At 37.1% G+C, this 17,787-nt stretch overlaps 1 protein-coding gene across 1 annotated transcript in view; it reads left to right on the top strand.

Annotated features, from left to right (window-relative positions):
* The window catches only part of LOC136252033 (uncharacterized), a 34,187-nt gene extending 17,010 nt beyond the window's left edge, over positions 1-17,177 (top strand). The window contains exons 11-15 of the mRNA XM_066044370.1: positions 31-156; positions 1,463-1,543; positions 7,095-7,205; positions 14,034-14,402; positions 15,027-17,177. Of these exons, the coding sequence (XP_065900442.1) occupies positions 31-156; positions 1,463-1,543; positions 7,095-7,205; positions 14,034-14,402; positions 15,027-16,915 (2,576 nt within the window). The 3' untranslated portion in view covers positions 16,916-17,177. The remainder of the gene's footprint in view (positions 1-30; positions 157-1,462; positions 1,544-7,094; positions 7,206-14,033; positions 14,403-15,026) is intronic.
* Positions 17,178-17,787: the final 610 nt, after the last annotated feature.

Below are 17,787 nucleotides of genomic sequence, written 5' to 3'. Positions count from 1 at the left end.
CATTGCATTGATTTCTTTCAACTTTTGCAGCTGACAGTGGAGGTGATAATCAAGGTGGAGCAGTTCCGAGTGATGCTATCTCACAAACTGATGTAAATGAGATACTTAGCCAGATAGACATGGGAAAGATGATATCTACTGTCTTTGATGGAGCAGGTTGTTTTTTGTTATGTTTAATGTGCACCCAAGTTGATGTGCTACTTTACTGTGCTTCAGGTGCTTGATTCATACTAACTGTGTTAAATGCTATCAATCAAGTTAATGATTGTAATTTGGTGTATTTCATAATTCATCAATTATGTGATGATTCATTAATCACATTGCTATACACTGCAATGGAAGGTTATTTATTTATCACCAGAGGAGGGCGGACACGTTTTAAGTGCTATGTAAAATTATTGCTTTAATTGTTCCACTTGGTATTTCATGTGAGCTTCAATACACTCAATACAAATCTAGCAAGCAGTGGGGTTCAATGGGATTTACTGGATAATTGAATCGGGTTTTTAGTGTAAGTTTTAAAATGGTATGTTTGGTTTTTTTTGAAAATTTGGTTTAAGGAAATATTGACAATGCCATGTATGTCGTGTGCAATTACCTCAGCCCTTCGCTTGCCACTTGAAGCAGTAATAAACATTGATTGGTAACTCCTATCATATAGGCTTAATGTTCTTCAGCACGTTAAAAACAACTATATGTATAATATATATTTTAGCAGCACTTAAATCGTGTCCGCTCTCCTCTGATTGACATTACCAGTTAAGCACTAAAGGGAGAAACACAGAGACAGAACCTGTGTGCAACTCAATAAAACATCTTGAACCACAAATTATGAAATTATGCCCAGAACTATCTTCTCAACTGTTTTATAGTTCATTTCTGACACAATACTATACAATGTCCAATACGCTGCTCTCAATATTTGTCTACAGAAGGAAGGGACATGCCCTTTCTTATCTTGAAAGGATATGCTATTTCTGGTAGCCTAGAATACTTACACTATTTGGTTGCATAATGCCCATACCAGTTGGAGGAGCGTATACAGCATGAATAATGATTGTAGTTGATACAATTGTCAGTAAGCCTTCTCAGAACAAAGCTCATTTTTAGTGGAGGTTTATTACGAGCCCTCTGAATATGTTTGTCATATACCACATGTAGCTGCTTTTTTTTTTAAGTGAAGGGCTTTGGGCACTTCATTTTTAATAGGTAAGTTTTAGAATACATAGCTATAGCATAAACATAACTAAAATTAATGTATGTATTTTATGAAGAAGTGCAGTGAAATAAAATGAATGAATGGTGGTATTACAACATTGCTATGTGGTTTGCATTGAATAGAATCAGATTTAATTACATGTATACTAATGTAGGGATTTTGTCACAAACTACAGTATGTGTAGTAGTACGTCACACTTTATCAGATTGTGTTTACACTTCTTTACTATATATAATAATATAGCTGGCAGTCAGTCAAATGATCCACAGACCATGGAAGCTATGATATCTAAAGTTGCAAAAGATATACCAGGCATATCAGAAGGTACCATAAATACCAAAAACTCTTTCTCTATAATGCATTTTTAAGTAACAACTAAATGAGCACCTTTTCTTTTTGCACGTTGTGTATAGAATAATAATGTGGTAATGCATTAAGGGTACAATGGTGGCTAAATGGTTCTAGCATGTCAAAGATTAAATAGCTATAAGGCTTGTAGATGATTTGTAGTGTACAGTACAGTTGTACTTTTGTACTGTATAGTAGGGATGATGAAGGTTCGGGCATGGCTTAAGATAAATCATCATCACCCAAATGTCTGCTTTGGTTTCAACATGACAGTATTGGTTGAGCTCAAAAGTACCTTCAGATTAACTTGAAACGTTTTTGTCAAGTTGCTACAGATTTTTTAATCACTGAATGGAATATTCTACTGCCTGCCTGACTGCCAAAATGATGAATTTAGTCACGTGTAGCAGAAAAGTAGCTACAGCTATGGTGCTATTTCTTTCACAACAAGTTGATGTTGTGCTACTTCTAAAAACAAGGCGCCATGCAGCTAGCTAACTCATCTGGAATTAACTATAGACAGTATATGCTACTATGAATTAACCAACTATGTATTACTATTAATATTTTACGATAGGGTTAGTTTTGGGTTGGGCAATAATATTATTAGCTAATTCTCATATTTTGTAATTCATGAAATATTGGTAATTTGTTCAATTATGTTGCTATGCACTGCTAAGGAAGCGTTTGGTAAAGAAACTGCTTTTACCACCATATTACGCACAGAAGTATCTTCTACACTTTTTATAGTGTGACTAACGTGTTTTTTCCCACAAATTCTCTCGACAAAGCCTCAAAGCTGCTCTTCATTTTCGTTTCGCATACGTAAGGGATACGCCCCCTTTTAACTCGAAGCGATAGGCTATTCCTGGTAGTGTACGAGGCCTGCACCATTGTTTTTCAGTTGCTAAACACCTGAAAACCTCAAGGGGAAGGTAGTCTGAGGAAAGTCGCCACACCCGTATTTCAGTCTGCCGAAAAGAAACCACCTCAGAGAAAAGTTCACCGGTGCAGAAGTTTAATATAGACTTCATTTCACTTTTATTTCTTACGTAAAAGCTGCTTTTACCATTATTTAACGATTTTGCTCATGTGGGTGCGTACAGACAAACATAGATAGGTACACACAAACACACACTTTTACGAAAACAATTTCAGTAAACCAGGCGCGCACCCACAGTCGGCCTTCAGCCGGCTGTGGGCACGCGCCTGGTTTAAAAATACTTCTAATTCACTAGAAAAGTAACCTTTGACATGCTGATAGCCATACAATACTGAACATGTGCTATTGCCTTACCTTTATCAATACGGCAGCCATCTTGCCAGTCAGCCACCAGTGTTGTTGAAATCATTCAATGAAGTGAGAGGTGTGGTCAGTCACCAGTGTAAACTAGAACCCATAGAGGTAAGGGTGGAACTTCTTCACTGCACTCACCAAAGCCAATACCTCACATTCTATACTGGAGTAATTTCGTTCTTCCTTTGTTACTGTATCTGACAGTTCATAATAGTCTCTTAACCTGATTGAAGCTGACTGAGAACAGCACCAATGGCTTTGGCAAAAGCATCAGAATGGAGTATAAAAGGGTGAGAGAAGTCTGATAGCCTAGTAAGCTCTAATCTAGGACATCAAAGATATGTTGACACACACTTGAATTTTTTGTGGGCTCCATGAAATGGCTCTGCAACACTAGCATAATTATAGACGAATTTGTGATAATAGTTCATGAGGCCTAGGAATTGTCGGTATGGCTTAGGGTGGGGAAACTGGACAACTGCAACCACCTTCTGTAGATCAGGGGTAATGCCATTAGCTGATACAATATGCCCTAGGTACATAGGATACTCCATGTGAACAAAGGAGCACTTGGACTGTTTCAATTAAAAACGTGCTTCCCATAGGCAATCAAGACATTGCAAAAGCAATGTAGGTTCCCATTAAAGGAAGAGCTGTAGGCAGTAATGTCATCCAAATAAATAAGGCACTATTCATAGATTCATCCTAAGACACACTCCATTAGCCTCTGGAAAGTGCACGTGGTAGTCAAACCAAATGGTATGTCATTAAACTCAAAGTGTTCATTCATTGTGGACGAAACAGTTTTCTCCTTGTAAGATTTCTCCACAGCAACCTTTCAGGAACCAGAGGCTAAATCAAGGATAGTAAAGTATTGACACTCCAGTGAGTCCAGAGTACCATCAATTTTCAGAAGTGTCCCAGTAAGCAACTGACTTCAATTTTCTTTAGTCTACTAGGCTGATCAATGGGTGGGCCTGCTGACAGTTGTGGTGCAGCCTTTTGGACCTATAAAATGAACCAAAAACATCTGAGAATTCATACGAAAGGCCAAGAAGTATGTACCAATTTCTGACAGGTTTGGAAGGGTGAAGATCATCAAAGATGGCCAGTCTCCATGTTTTCATCACAAACCAACGATGCATCATCTTCTGGTGTCACCTGCCCAAGCTCATTCCTTTATAAACTGTGTTTGGGGATGGACTAATATCGAGAACTTGAGCTGTAACCAGGTTGTTACAGCACGAACTCAAAAGATCATGCTATTTGCAATGATGAGGAAGATCTCCACTGGTTTAACAAGCATGACTGAACTGGCTATGCTCAAGGCATCAATTGTTCCTATACAACAATTTGTACAGATCTTGTTGGGATTTCCAAGTCCCGTGATGACTGCACAAGGTGGACACCACGCAAAGCCTTACACAACACAGGTAGTCACTTGAGAGCAATAAGAATGGCCACTCTAGGTTCTCAACATACTGATAATGTGTTACAGTTGCAGTCTAGAAGAGCAGTATGGTGCTTCATGAAGTCTGCCCCTAGCAAACAGTCCACAGTAATATTGTGGACTACAGATCAAAAATAAAATCAATAAGTACTAGGTCTGACCCACAACATCAAGAATACTACTAAATACACGTACAGATATACCGTATATGACCGTATTAAAGCCGGGCTCAAATACACGCAGGGGCTCAAATCTACGCCAGGTACAGCTAGGGGACTGTCATAATAAATAATAATAATAATAATAAATGCCGGGGCTCATTTAAACGCCGGGGCTCATTTAAACGCCAGGGTGTTAACGATATGCACTGAAAGGGGTTCTAAACTCATGTCAGCTGCTAACTATACAGTGATGTCTCGTCACCAGTCTTATGATGTCTTGTCTTGTTCGACTATGCCTTCTCTTCTGGTGATGGCCATAGCATATTTATCATGGTCATCTTTCTGCCCGACTTCCAATGTTTCACCCAGCAGAGGAGTCCGAATGGGTTTATGTACGTGATGGGCTATGGATTTCGTATTTCGTAGGTACTGTTACTGGCACCTGTCATTCTCAACGAGTGGCTAGTAAGAAATAAACGCCCGGGTCCAAATTAATGCCGGTCTCGTTTAAACGCCGGGTCAAAAATGATTTATAGGAAATAAACGCCCGGGCTTCTATATGGTCATATACGGTGCATATTTGCAGGATGTGTGTGTCTCACTAAGTGTATCACAGACATGGCTTCACTAGAATCGACCAAACAAATTGACCGGTGTATTGCCAATGTAACCATTAACACATTGTACTAAGTAGGGTGTTGAACAGCTCTTGAGGTTGTCTTGGTCAGCAACAAATTGGCCTGTCCTTATATAAAGGACAGCAGTGACACACATGCCCTGGCTCTTCCCATAGCCAGCAAGTTCTGGGGTTGTCATTGTTTGGTGTCTGCAACCTTCCTGAATATGATAACTAGTTCTTGGTACCAACTTAGCTTCACAGTCTGCAATCTTCTTGGTCATTGATGCCACTAGAGTCTGAAATTTCTGATAATCTCCATTGTCAGGATATTGTTTATAACCCATAATTATTGACCTCACTTAGATTCTCAGATACAGGTTCAAAATTCAATGGATATTCACTGTTTGCATGGCTTGCTACAAAGTTGTTGGTTTACCTCTTAAGTAAGAGATAGCAGTATATAGGCGGTGCAAGGCCAGTTAATAATTACTGTATATAGGAAGATAGGTGATGCCTATGCTTCGTCAGGACTCTTTGAACAGTTTAAAAAAATATCAGTAGCATAGTATGTCACGGTATCACTGGCACCTTGATAGTGGCTCATAAATGCTTGCCCTGTAGTTGATGGGTCACATGCAATTCCTACACTCTCAAGCAACACCTCTTTACATTGCCCAATTTAATATGAGATGCTTCACTTAATATTATATAAGAATCAAGTACAACTCGATGGCAATGGCAATAGAGTTGGTAGCTCCAATAGCAATTCTGTGGAAGTGCCAAGTCATGATGAGGAGGAAGCTAAAGAAGAGTGGGAGAGAAGAGAACAAATAGAGGCTACTCTATCTCCTATATCATCAGACAATGAAGAGGAGGTTGATGATGAAATTGTACAAGAAGAAGAAAGCAGTTGCAACAACCGACGATGCAAGGAATTTGCACCCTTGGCCAAGCGTAGGTGTAAAAGGGTCATTAAGAAGCGGATGTAATATGGACAATCTTAACTTCAATCTTCTACATTGTAGAAACTGATTAACTTGCTTTTACTAAATCAACCCATTTATTGCATATTATAATTAAAGTATGATAACACTTAAGCACCATCTAGTTGTTGTTCAAAGCAACACAGACAATGCCAATTTTAGAACAGTTTCAGTTTCGGTAATCTTTGTCCAACTTGAAAAGTGTCTAATAGTTATGATAATTCTGTGTAGTTAAGAGCTTGCCAATTTGGTTGCAAAAATTTCCAATTTTGCATTGCATAAAAAGTGATATGTTTAGTTGCCAGAAATAGCTAAATTGCCAAAACTGATAATTTCTGACAACCAAAAGTTGCCAAGTTTGGCAACGTTTGAATTGCTCACTAATTTCTCAGCATCAAAAAGTTTCCACTTAATTTTGGTAACTTTTGGCAAACTAAATCCCACAATCAATGTGTTTATTGTCCTTTATCAGTAAAAATACAATTACTGCCAGATTTGGTAGCTTTGGAGCACCATTTGTTGTGGTTGCTCAAAGCAAAACAATAGTTGCCAATTTTGGTAACTTTCAGTTTTTGCAACTTTTGAACTGCTCATAAATGCCAAAGATGGAAATTATGGGCAACTATAAACTTGCCAGAATTGGCATCTTTTCTCCACCGCCCAAAGTTTTTGAGCCATCAAACGTTGCTGAAAAAGGCTACTTTTGGTTGCCAGAAATTTCCACTTTTGGTACTTTCTGAGCAGTCTATTAGTTTCCAAAATTAAATCTGTACCATACCTGAAAAATCAGCAGATTCAGTTGGGACTTTTGCAGATCCGGTCACAAATTGTTGGAGTCACATGTACAAGCTTGCATGTCTAACCAATGCTGCCAAGCTGTTATGAAGGAAAAGTGAGGCTGGGTAAGAAAGTAAGAAAGCACAAGACTCCATGATTCCTACTATACTGTACTACCATACTGTATATGATACTTGGATTATACTATTGTACTTAATGATTATACTTTTTTCATTACAGCTGAATCTAGTGACATGCAAGCTGCTGTATCACTAGTAATGCAACAAAAAGGGATAGAGCCTTTACTGTCTGCGGCTGTCGGTGCAGTGCAAAAAGCAACTGTTACATCAGGTTTGGGTTTCATAGTATTTATGTTTGTTATCATAGATTTCCATAGGTAATTAAAAATGCATGCATGCTTGTTTATCTTTTACATCACAATGTAGGAGAATGTCATCTCAAATGCCCATACCTTATCAAGACACATGGTAGTGTGTCGTGCGGCCCAAGAAGCCGGCGTGCAACACCCGTGAGTATATTGACAGGAAGAACGAAAACACAATTTTTGCACCACCTTAGTTCTGTGTTGCCTTGATGAAACAAGACGATTGTTGCTGTGGACACTTCCTCCAACTTCAGCACTCCACATTCCAAATTTGAGCGAAATCGCTTCAAGCGTTCCCGAGATATGTGACTTCAAAAATTGGCTTAGTTTTTCGTTTTTTTCTTCTCCTTATTTTTCTTCCTCTTTTTGCACACTTACAAAAACTGCTATAAAACGTGAACGCCACATCCGATTGCCTTGAAAGTTGGCACACAGAAGGGGGATATAAAGGCGCATCTCGGTACCAACGTTGGTTGGAATACGATAAACAGGCAAAGAGTTATGAGCGATTATTCACGAAACATAACACCAATATGTTGTCACACCTACAGGGTAAACTGCGTATGGCAAGAAGCTGAAAATCGGTGGGTGAATAGGTTAACTATTGAACCTCAAACCTTTTGTGGTTTGAAAGAAATCAAGCTAAAACCAGGAAGATACAATGAAAAAACCAACAGTGTGTAACAATTATGCAATCGAGATTAGCTAATAACAAAATGATTGCTTGCCACGCCTACCAGATAAACCGCTTGGGGTAATGCTTTGAAAATTGCTGTACAGATGGAGTAATCATCTTAGAAAGGCTCTTCAATGGTGTAGAATGATCAGACTTAAAGCCACGGAGTTATAACACGAAATCCAACTTGGTGCAGCAAGTGCGAGATCGAGATACTCTAATAGAGTAGTCATCCTAATAGAGCAGTCATCCTGAAGAGAATTCAAGAGATCAGCTAGAAACAAGTAACCTGTATAGAGATCAGCTACAAAAAAGTCATCCTATAGAGAAATCAGCTACAAACTATTCACCCTGTAGAGAGATCAGCTAGAAGAAGTTACCTTGTAGGGAGTTCATGCAACTATGGAAAGAGATAATTCAGCTAGAAGAAATCACCTTGTAGAGTTCAGCTACAAAGAAACCACCATGTAGAGAGTTCAGCTACAAACAAATCTCCCTGTAGAGAGATCAGCTAGAAGAAGTTTCCTTGTAGAGAGTTCAGCTACAAACAAATCACCCTGTAGAAAGATCAGCTAGAAGAAGTCACCTTGTAGAGAGTTCAGTTACAAAGAAACCACCATGTAGAGAATTCAGCTACAAACTAGTGACTAGGTACAGGCCTATTATGCTGGCCAGGGGTGGAGGAAGTAGTTCATATGAGGGGGGGGGGCTGGGCTGACCCAGACGTATCTCTGGTTTGGTAAGGTGAGACCAAAAAAAAAAGGTCACAACCAACTGACAATAGCTTTCCACCTCACCTGATAAACTACATAAAAGTCTTTACATAGCTCGCTACACACTCACTGCTTTATTAGAGTGACTACTCTATTGGAGTATCTCGATCTTTATCACGATTTTCAGCCCCACTCCAAGAAGGATAATTTCGGTGTGATATCATTCTGAGAGGGGCTAAGCCCCCTCTCAGCAGACCGAGGGGGGGCTTCAGCCCCCTAGCCCTCCCCTTTCCGCCGCCTATGATGCTGGCATAATTTTGAGCATAATAGGTGCCTGAAAGAATCAAGCATAATGCTAGCATATTGGGAAGAAAAATGCATGCCACAGAAAAGTACACTAATAATTATAATAAAACAGTCAATGGCACTGATATGGCAGTGGGGAGAGTTATTTATAGTTTACAATGCAGCCAATTTCTTAATGCATAATGAGTGTTTTTTTTACATTTAACCAGTTGTTCATAAGCTGAAGTTTGTCATTATCCATTAGAAAGTAACAAAACATGGGAACTGTGGCAAAAATTTTGAGCATATTTGTGAGCATAATAGGCAAAATTCTTGAGCACTGCAGCATAGCATAATAGGAAAAATTAAAAGCATAATAGGCTGGTACCTACTAGTGACCCTGTAGAGACATCAGCTAGAAGAAGTTACCTTGTATAGAGTTCAACTACAAAGAAACCATTCTGTAAAGTGCTCAGCTGCAAACAAACCACCTTTATACAGAATTCAGCTACAAACAAATCACCCTGTAGAGAGATAATCTAGAAGAAGTTATCTTGTAGATAGTTCAGCTACAAACAAATCACCTGTAGAGAGTTCAGCTACAAACAAATCTCCCTGTAGAGAGATCAGCTAGAAGAAGTTACCTTGTAGAGAGATCAGCTACAAACAAATCACCCTGTAGAAAGATCAGCTAGAAGAAGTCACCTTGTAGAGAGTTCAGTTTACAAAGAAACCACCATGTAGAGAGTTCAGCTATAAAATAGTGACCCTGTAGAGACATCAGCTAGAAGAAGTTACCTTGTAGAGAGTTCAGCTACAAAGAAACCATTTTGTAAAGAGCTCAGCTGCAAACAAATCACCTGTACAGAATTCAGCTACGAACAAATCACCCTGTAGAGAGATCAGCTAGAAGAAGTTACCTTGTAGATAGTTCAGCTACAAACAAATCTCCCTGTAGAGAGATCAGCTAGACAAAATTACCTTGTAGAGAGTTCAGCTACAAAGAAACCACCATGTAGAGAATTCAACTACAAACAAATCACCCTGTAGAGAGATCAGCTAAACGAAATTACCTTGTAAAGAGCTCAGCTACAAAGAAACCACCATGTAGAGAGTTCAGCTGCAAAGAAATCACCTTGTAGAAAATTCAGCCACAAAAAAATTGCCCTGTAGAAAGATCAGTTAGAAGAAGTCACCTTGTAGAGAGTTCAGCTACAAAGAAACTATTCTGTAAAGAGCTCAGCTACAAACAAATCACCTGTACAGAATTTAGCTACAAACAAATCACCCTGTAGAGAGATCAGCTAGAAGATGTTACCTTGTAGATAGTTCAGCTACAAACAAATCACCCTGTAGAAAGATCAGCTAGAAGAAGTCACCTTGTAGAGAGTTCAGCTGCAAACAAACCACCATGTAAAGAGTTCAGCTAGAAGAAGTTACCTTGTAGAGAATTCAACTACAAAGAAACCACCATGGAGAGTTCTGCGATAAATATATGTATTATATATAATATATAATTTGTACATTTACTGATAAAATCAGAAATATTTAAAGTACATCTGCTTCATCTTTTCTTCTTCCTGTGGCAAAGAAAAAAAGATAAGTTAAAAAAGTCCCAAAGCTGGCCTATGGGGTATACAAATTCAAAAAGAAGTGAAATCTAATCCAAAACAGCCAAGCTGTAAAAAAAGAGTGCAACCCTCAAAAAGGCTATGGTGAAAAAAGATGTGAAATCCAAGGTGGCGGCCAAGAAATGGCTGTAATGGTAGGTAAATGGTAAAAATTTTAATAATGACAATTCAGGTGAATTTTGTGCCAAGACCAAGCGGCACCAAATTCATCTGAATTGTCGTTATTAAAGTTTTTACCATTAACCTATCATCAAAGCCATTTCTTTGCAACCACCTTGGATTTCACATCTTTTTTCACCATAGCCTTTTTGAGGGCCGCACTCTTTTTTACAGCTTGGCTGTTTTGGATTAGATAATAATTAGCAGCAATAAATTGGCATGGACAAAGTAGTGGATAAGTTTGAGATCGAGGTGACTGATCTTCCATGTTGCAACACTTACATTTTATTGCAACGATCCATGCTTAAAATTTTCTAATTTTCTCATTTGGATATTATGTAGTAGTTGTAACATGGGCATGAGTGATTTGCCTGAAATATATGCACAAGCATATGAACGCAGTCTTAGTGTAAGTGCGTATATTTCAGGAAAATCACAAGTGCCCATGTTACAACTAATACATTCCACTTGGGTGACTCACCTGCAAATGTGGGAAACTGCAGGAATGCTTTGCGAGTGTATTTATATGGGACCATGTGAATTTCGATTGTGGATTACATTGTAAGAGCAACAACAAGGCGCTGCTGAGAGGCTGAACATAAGTGTATCGACACGAGCATGCAGATCACTTTCATTGTGGGTATGCAATTAAGCACAGGAAGCCAAGTGGAGCTGAAAAGCTCATAATGAAGCTTAAGTGCACTATAAAGTACTTACTACACTAGTCATGAATAAACTAAAGCAGTGAATATGTTTACAGTGCTATAATGGCCTAGCCAATTAAGTGCCATGCCCAGTCACTACACATGTGTGACTTTGTGCCAGGTGTCTAAACAGCAATATAAAGATGATTCAAGTGTACTAAAGTACTTACTTTACTAACCATGATACTAAAGTGAATATGTTGACGCTAATGGCCAAATAAATTAAGTGCTACTACATCCAGTGTCTGGACAATGCCATGTGACTAGAATGCAATCAAAACAGCAATATAAACTAACCTGTGACCTTCTTCATTCAGTAAAACAATGAACTATCTTCTTCCCCAAGTCCATGATCTATGCTTTGGCTCACTTTACAAAACTAAAACCCACTATTGATCCTGTGAAGTGTCACTATATTAAAGCAGAGATCACACAGTTTCATCAAAGAAATCTGAGAATGCTTGGAATGCATTAATGAGAATAGGAGGTCAGTACCTCATAGGTGCGTTATAACTATAATGTATACTACTTCACACTTCACTTCAAAGAGAAGAGAAGGTGTATAAGTGGTATAATAGCATTGCTATCAGTGCTCAGGAATGCATTAACGAGAAATAGACATAGTATATACAAGTTATATCCCTCCTAGGAGGAATATAACTTGTATAATATTATACTTATGTTGTAAACATGATGCCCAAGGACGGAGTGTTTATAACAATCAGAAAATAATCAAATGGGTGTGTTATTACTGTTTTGTGGTGTAGTGATGCCAATTCAGCCCAGCCATTTTATACCCAAGGATTGTACTGCTTCCCATTTAGAGTGTGGGTGTTTAGTACATTCTGATTGCTGAGCAATATGGCAATGTAATAACCATTGTTTGCTTAATATATTGATGAAGTGTCACCGGGGCGGTGGAGCAGGCCAAAGAGTGGGGGGGCCAGGCCAGCTGTAAGTTGAAGACCAAAAAAAAAAGGTCACTACCTGCTGACAATAACTAGCTTCTCTCCACCAATTATATCTCCTTATTTATAACTATACATACATAGCTAAGTAGCTTGCTACACTGTTTCTCTGAATACTGTGGCTGCTCTATTAGAGTATCCAGCTCCTGACTGTTCTATTAGAGTATCTCAATCTTTTCTTGCAAACAGTGTCCCATAAAAGTTGGGGGGCTATGGCCCCCCTGGCCTCCCCCCCATCTCCACTACCTATGAAGTTTCATTAACAAGCATAGTGTATTGGTGGTTCTTTCAGCCCAGCCATTATACTGCTTCCCATTTGAACTAAATTACCATTTTGGATACAATATTGATTTACTACATTAGCTTAAAGAGGTGCTATGTCAGTATCGTTTACATTGTGAAGCCTGACACATAACTAATAAAAGTAGTGGGAGAAGTTTCTTCAAATTTGTAATCCTACTGCTGTGAAAGGATATATAATTAATGCTACACAAAAACTTGTAGGCATGTATCACAACCAGAGTGTATAAGCATTGGAAGCATTATATTTTCAGATATGGCAAAGGCAGCTATTAGTAGGCATGCATCTATTATGCCAGTATAATTTCATAAATAGATGAAAGAATTGGGGAATATTCCAGAATAATTGGATGAGTTCTAGGAATAATTTGTGAGTTTTCTATGTAGTCTGATGCAAAAATCTTTTGAATACACCACTGAAACAGTGCAGCATAAAAACAGTCAAAAGATCGAAATACTCTAATAGAGCAGTCACTTACTCTAATAGAGCAGTCAATTAAATAGAGCAGTCAAATACGAGCCCATATAGCAGTTGCTTATATAAAACTGTAATTAATATGCTTATGTCTGGCACTAATTTCAGGAGTACTGTAATTTTTGGATAGATAGAAATAATTTAGGTGAAGAAAAAAAGAATTGCCAGAAAGAATAATAGATTTTAGAGCATAATAGATTTTAGTCTAGCTACTATCAACTAACAATATGAGATTGTGTTGCAGTAATCTCTGTATACTCACCAAATTTTTCTGTTTATCCGTTGAGACATGTATCACCATCAGACAGCTGAGTTAGAACAGAAATTTGTGTGTGTGACAATTTTAAGTATTAGGCTTTGAGATATGCTCCATTGTAGTTCTAGAACAGTTTAACATGCTGAACATATTTGACATTTGTTTCTTTTCTTTTTTTAGTAATCTCTATTTCCCATAATAATTTAATTTTTAAAATTATTTTCAGGGCATAGCATAAAATTAATGTTTACTATAATCATGGCTTTAGTGCAAAGAGAAGTTTCACAAAGTCTAGTGGTGTGACCCCAGAATCTGTACAAGTTTTATAATGCAATTTATAAATAACAGTACACTGTTAAAACTGAAGTGCTATGGTAGCACTTTAAAATGCTACTGTATGGTATCACCTAAAAGTGCTAAATTTTGATTGCTTCAGTCAAAAAATAGTACCTAGAGGTGCCACCATAGCACTTCATCTTTAACAGTGTAATGCTGATCCATACTACAACTTCTCCACCTATTATGTTATCACCAGAGGGAGTCAGTACCCTTCCTGGGAATCCTTAGCATTTTACATGGTCTAGATATAGTTGTATGCATGTACAGTTAATATGCTTTTACTTTCAGATGATCACAAGGAGAGTACTCAATATGAGGTGTTTCAGAAAAATTATGCAGCACTATGTAACACTATGACGGATGTTGATGATCTTTTGAAATACTTTGTTGTTGAAAAAATTATTAATGAAGATGAATTAGAGGAGATCACATGCTTAACAGTAAAATCAGATAAAGTTAGAAAACTGTTGATACACATAGTTGGTCCTTTAAAAGCTGGCCATGAAACAGGGTTTTATGCCATGTTAAGAATAATGAAGTCTTATGGTCATATCGCTACTCAAACTCTTTCAGACAGTATAACAAAAGAGTTACAAGCTCAGGCAGATGCAGAACACCAACACACAGCAAGAAAACAGCAAGAAGACAAAAAAGAAGGTTTGTTATCGATAATTATATTACTAATATACACTCTTGCAGCTTTTTTGTTGCCTTCCCAGAGTTAGTGCTTATATTATTATAGAGATCTAACACTTACAACAGTATAATAACTTTCACAAGTTGTGTTTCATTACTAAAAGTGACCCTAAATCTAAAAGCATTCACAGAATTTTACAAATGCATCATTTCTGCATAGTGCAATGTAGATGAACTAAAATTTCAATGAATCTAAAAGTCAAGCATTTTAAGAAAATGTTCAACGAAATGCTTTAATAGAATATACTACACTGTATATAACACAGGTTTACATATGCAATATAGAACAAGCCTAGAGATATTATATTTAGATAATACTTATTCAAAATCAAGCAAAACCTTAGTACAGTTGCATAAGCAATTGCTAGTAAGCCTTTGAACATATGTCTACTCTATGAACTCACTGTGAAATACTACTATTCACACATATGCTTCTCAACATATTAATAATGTAGAGATGAATGACTGTGTGATAACTGACAAGAAATGCTCCGTAGCTAGAAAAATAATTTACTTACATGTACATTTTAAGTATCTGTAATGGGTTGACATAAATATTACACACGCGAATATGTTGCAATTTAGAACTAGAGTTTAATTTCCGATCGCCACACGCACCACCACTTCCTCAGAACCTCATTGAACGACAACAACTTCTAAGCCATATGGTGGATGCACTGACAAGAGATGAGGCCGGTGATAACGTTGATGTGAACCTACTCGTTACTGGTATGGGTGGATATGGAAAATCAACTTTAACAAAGGCTTTATGCCATCATTCATCCATTAAGAAATGCTTTCCCGGAGGCTTTTTATGGATTCATGTGGGACCAATGCCAAAAGTAAGACCTATTGCCATGTTGTTGTCAATTTACAATGACTTGACTGGAAGGAAATGGAATCCAATAGCTTCTAATGTACAAGTACAACTGACTGAAGAAGAAATAATGGCTACTTTACCAAAGGCATTGCAAAGTATTTGTAATAACAAAAAACTTTTAGTAATTGTGGATGATGTATGGGAAACAAAGGATTTACATGCATATATAAAGACATTCAGTTGCTGTAAAATTGTTGTTACTACCCGTAGAAATGATCTTACAAACACTTTTTCATGCGGAAGTGAAGTATCCATAGAAGGTATGACAACATTTGAAGCAATTGAGTTGCTAGCTATAAAAGAGTTTCATGTACTGAAACCCTCTACAAATGACAAGCTTCATACCCTTGCAATAAATTTACATTGTTGGCCACTTTTATTGAATCTTGTACGTAACCAATTTCAAGCTCATTGCAAGAAAATGTCTAGTGTTTCTCCAGATAAAATCATAGAGAAAGTAACTCAAAAACTGTATGATTATGGACTAACTGCTTTTGATCCAAAAGAAGAGAAGTCTAACAAAGAACTTGCTGCTATTGCTAGTATTAAAGCAAGTCTGGATTTTTTGAAGCCAAAAGATTTAAATCGACTAATTAGGCTAGTAACAAGCTTTACATTTGCCACTATCTTTCCCAGATCACTGCTGTATAATCTGTGGGAAATAAGTTTAGAAAATGTTGATAGTTGCTGTGACGAGTTATGGTCTATGGGACTTTTATCTTATACTGAATTACCATATGCTACAAATAAAGATGACACTGTTGCTGTTGAAGTTCATTCTGTAATTGTACAGTATGTTTTTGATAATGAATTGGGCCGTGCTTTCAACAACCTTGACGAATTCTTCCATGCTATGATGTTTGATCTTTCCACTTTATATAAATATATGTTTGATTTGCCAAAGTCTAAAGATTCCTATATAGAAACATTGTCTAATGTTGGCTTCATGGATTCGATTATCACTCCTATGCAAATAAAGGCAGTGCCAATGCTAGTCCATGTATTAACAGATTTGTTGTTTAAGGATCTGCAAAACGATTTACCATTTCCAATTATCAGAAAAGTTACATATATCCAAATTAGAGAGCAGCAGAAAGAGGTAATTTCACTTTTAGACAAAGGGAAGGTTGAAGAAGCATTAGCATTAATAGATGAAGAGTCACTTGTTTATATGCAGCACTTGAAACAGTTACTCACTGAATGTGATGGAATACCTATTGAAATAAAACAAAAAATATTCCATTTATTACCAATGTACAAAATGGCACTGAAATTAAATTTTAAAATGCGAGTACAATCATTAGATTGGTTGAATTCTGAAAACAGGACAGATGAACAAAACTATAATATATCTAGAAATGCCAATGACAAAGTAAACGAGTTACTGATGCCAGCTTTTCAAGAAATTCAGGACCTCTACCAAATTATGTTTTCTCAGATGCCTGGTTTAATGACTGATACAAATTCCATACCATTATTTATGGACACCTTATCAAAAGTTCTGTCCAGTGATCATACAGCAAGTGTCTCAGAGCTTCTACAGGAATTTGTGACAACATTTTCAAAGGAACAAAATGTATGCTTAACACAGTAAATGTAAACTATAGCACTGTTACAGTACATGCACACATAAATATGAATAGCTACATATTTATTATACTTGTATTAAACAGTAATTATTCATGCATCTGCATCCTATATTTAGAGCACAGATATTTACTGATATTGCTATAAACTTTCTTTAATAGTTAATATTATTATGATCAGGTACACATGTATAGGAAAAATAGCCACTGTGTTTATATTAAAAGTGTTTCGTATGTGCATCAATACATAATAATAATATTGTCATGTGAGTGAAGCTATCAAGTGTAAAAAGTATATAGCAGTTCCTCAAAATTAAAAGTACATGAATAGCACTATCAACCCTGCAGAAGGTGTGTGTTTAGCTACCTACTATGCAATGGAGAGATAACAAAGCTACAAAAATTTAAAATAAACAAGTTCTGGTGTAAGTACTTGTAGTGTGGAAATGTGATATTCATAAAACTGTTACATTTGGATATATTAAATTCCATTTGCCCACTTAGATAACTAATTTAATTAAGTTTTGCTGTAACATTGTATAGTCTTTAAAAGAGTTTATGGTTATATCAAACAGTTTGGTAGGTTTCTCCCCTAAAGTGATACATACTGCTAAAAATGCCATGTCGAAATTGTCGTAGAGAAGTCATATGTGACAAAAGTCACTTTCATGAATAGTCTTACACCATCAAATACAGCATTAAAAATGAGGAAAAAGAGGCATCCAGATATAGTCAAAACCTTGGTTTGCCTGCCAACTTGACTGCCTGTCTGATCACAATTGCAAGGCTAGCGGCCAAATGAAGCAGAGCACAACCACCATTATACACCATAACAGCAAACTCATGGGTGGGATGTACTTTTTGTGGTTTCAATGAATAT

This window comes from Dysidea avara, chromosome 4 (genome assembly GCF_963678975.1).
Source record: "Dysidea avara chromosome 4, odDysAvar1.4, whole genome shotgun sequence".
Classification (NCBI taxonomy): domain Eukaryota; kingdom Metazoa; phylum Porifera; class Demospongiae; order Dictyoceratida; family Dysideidae; genus Dysidea; species Dysidea avara.
Note: the sequence above shows the minus strand (reverse complement) of the source record. Positions and strands in the feature narration are given on the sequence as shown.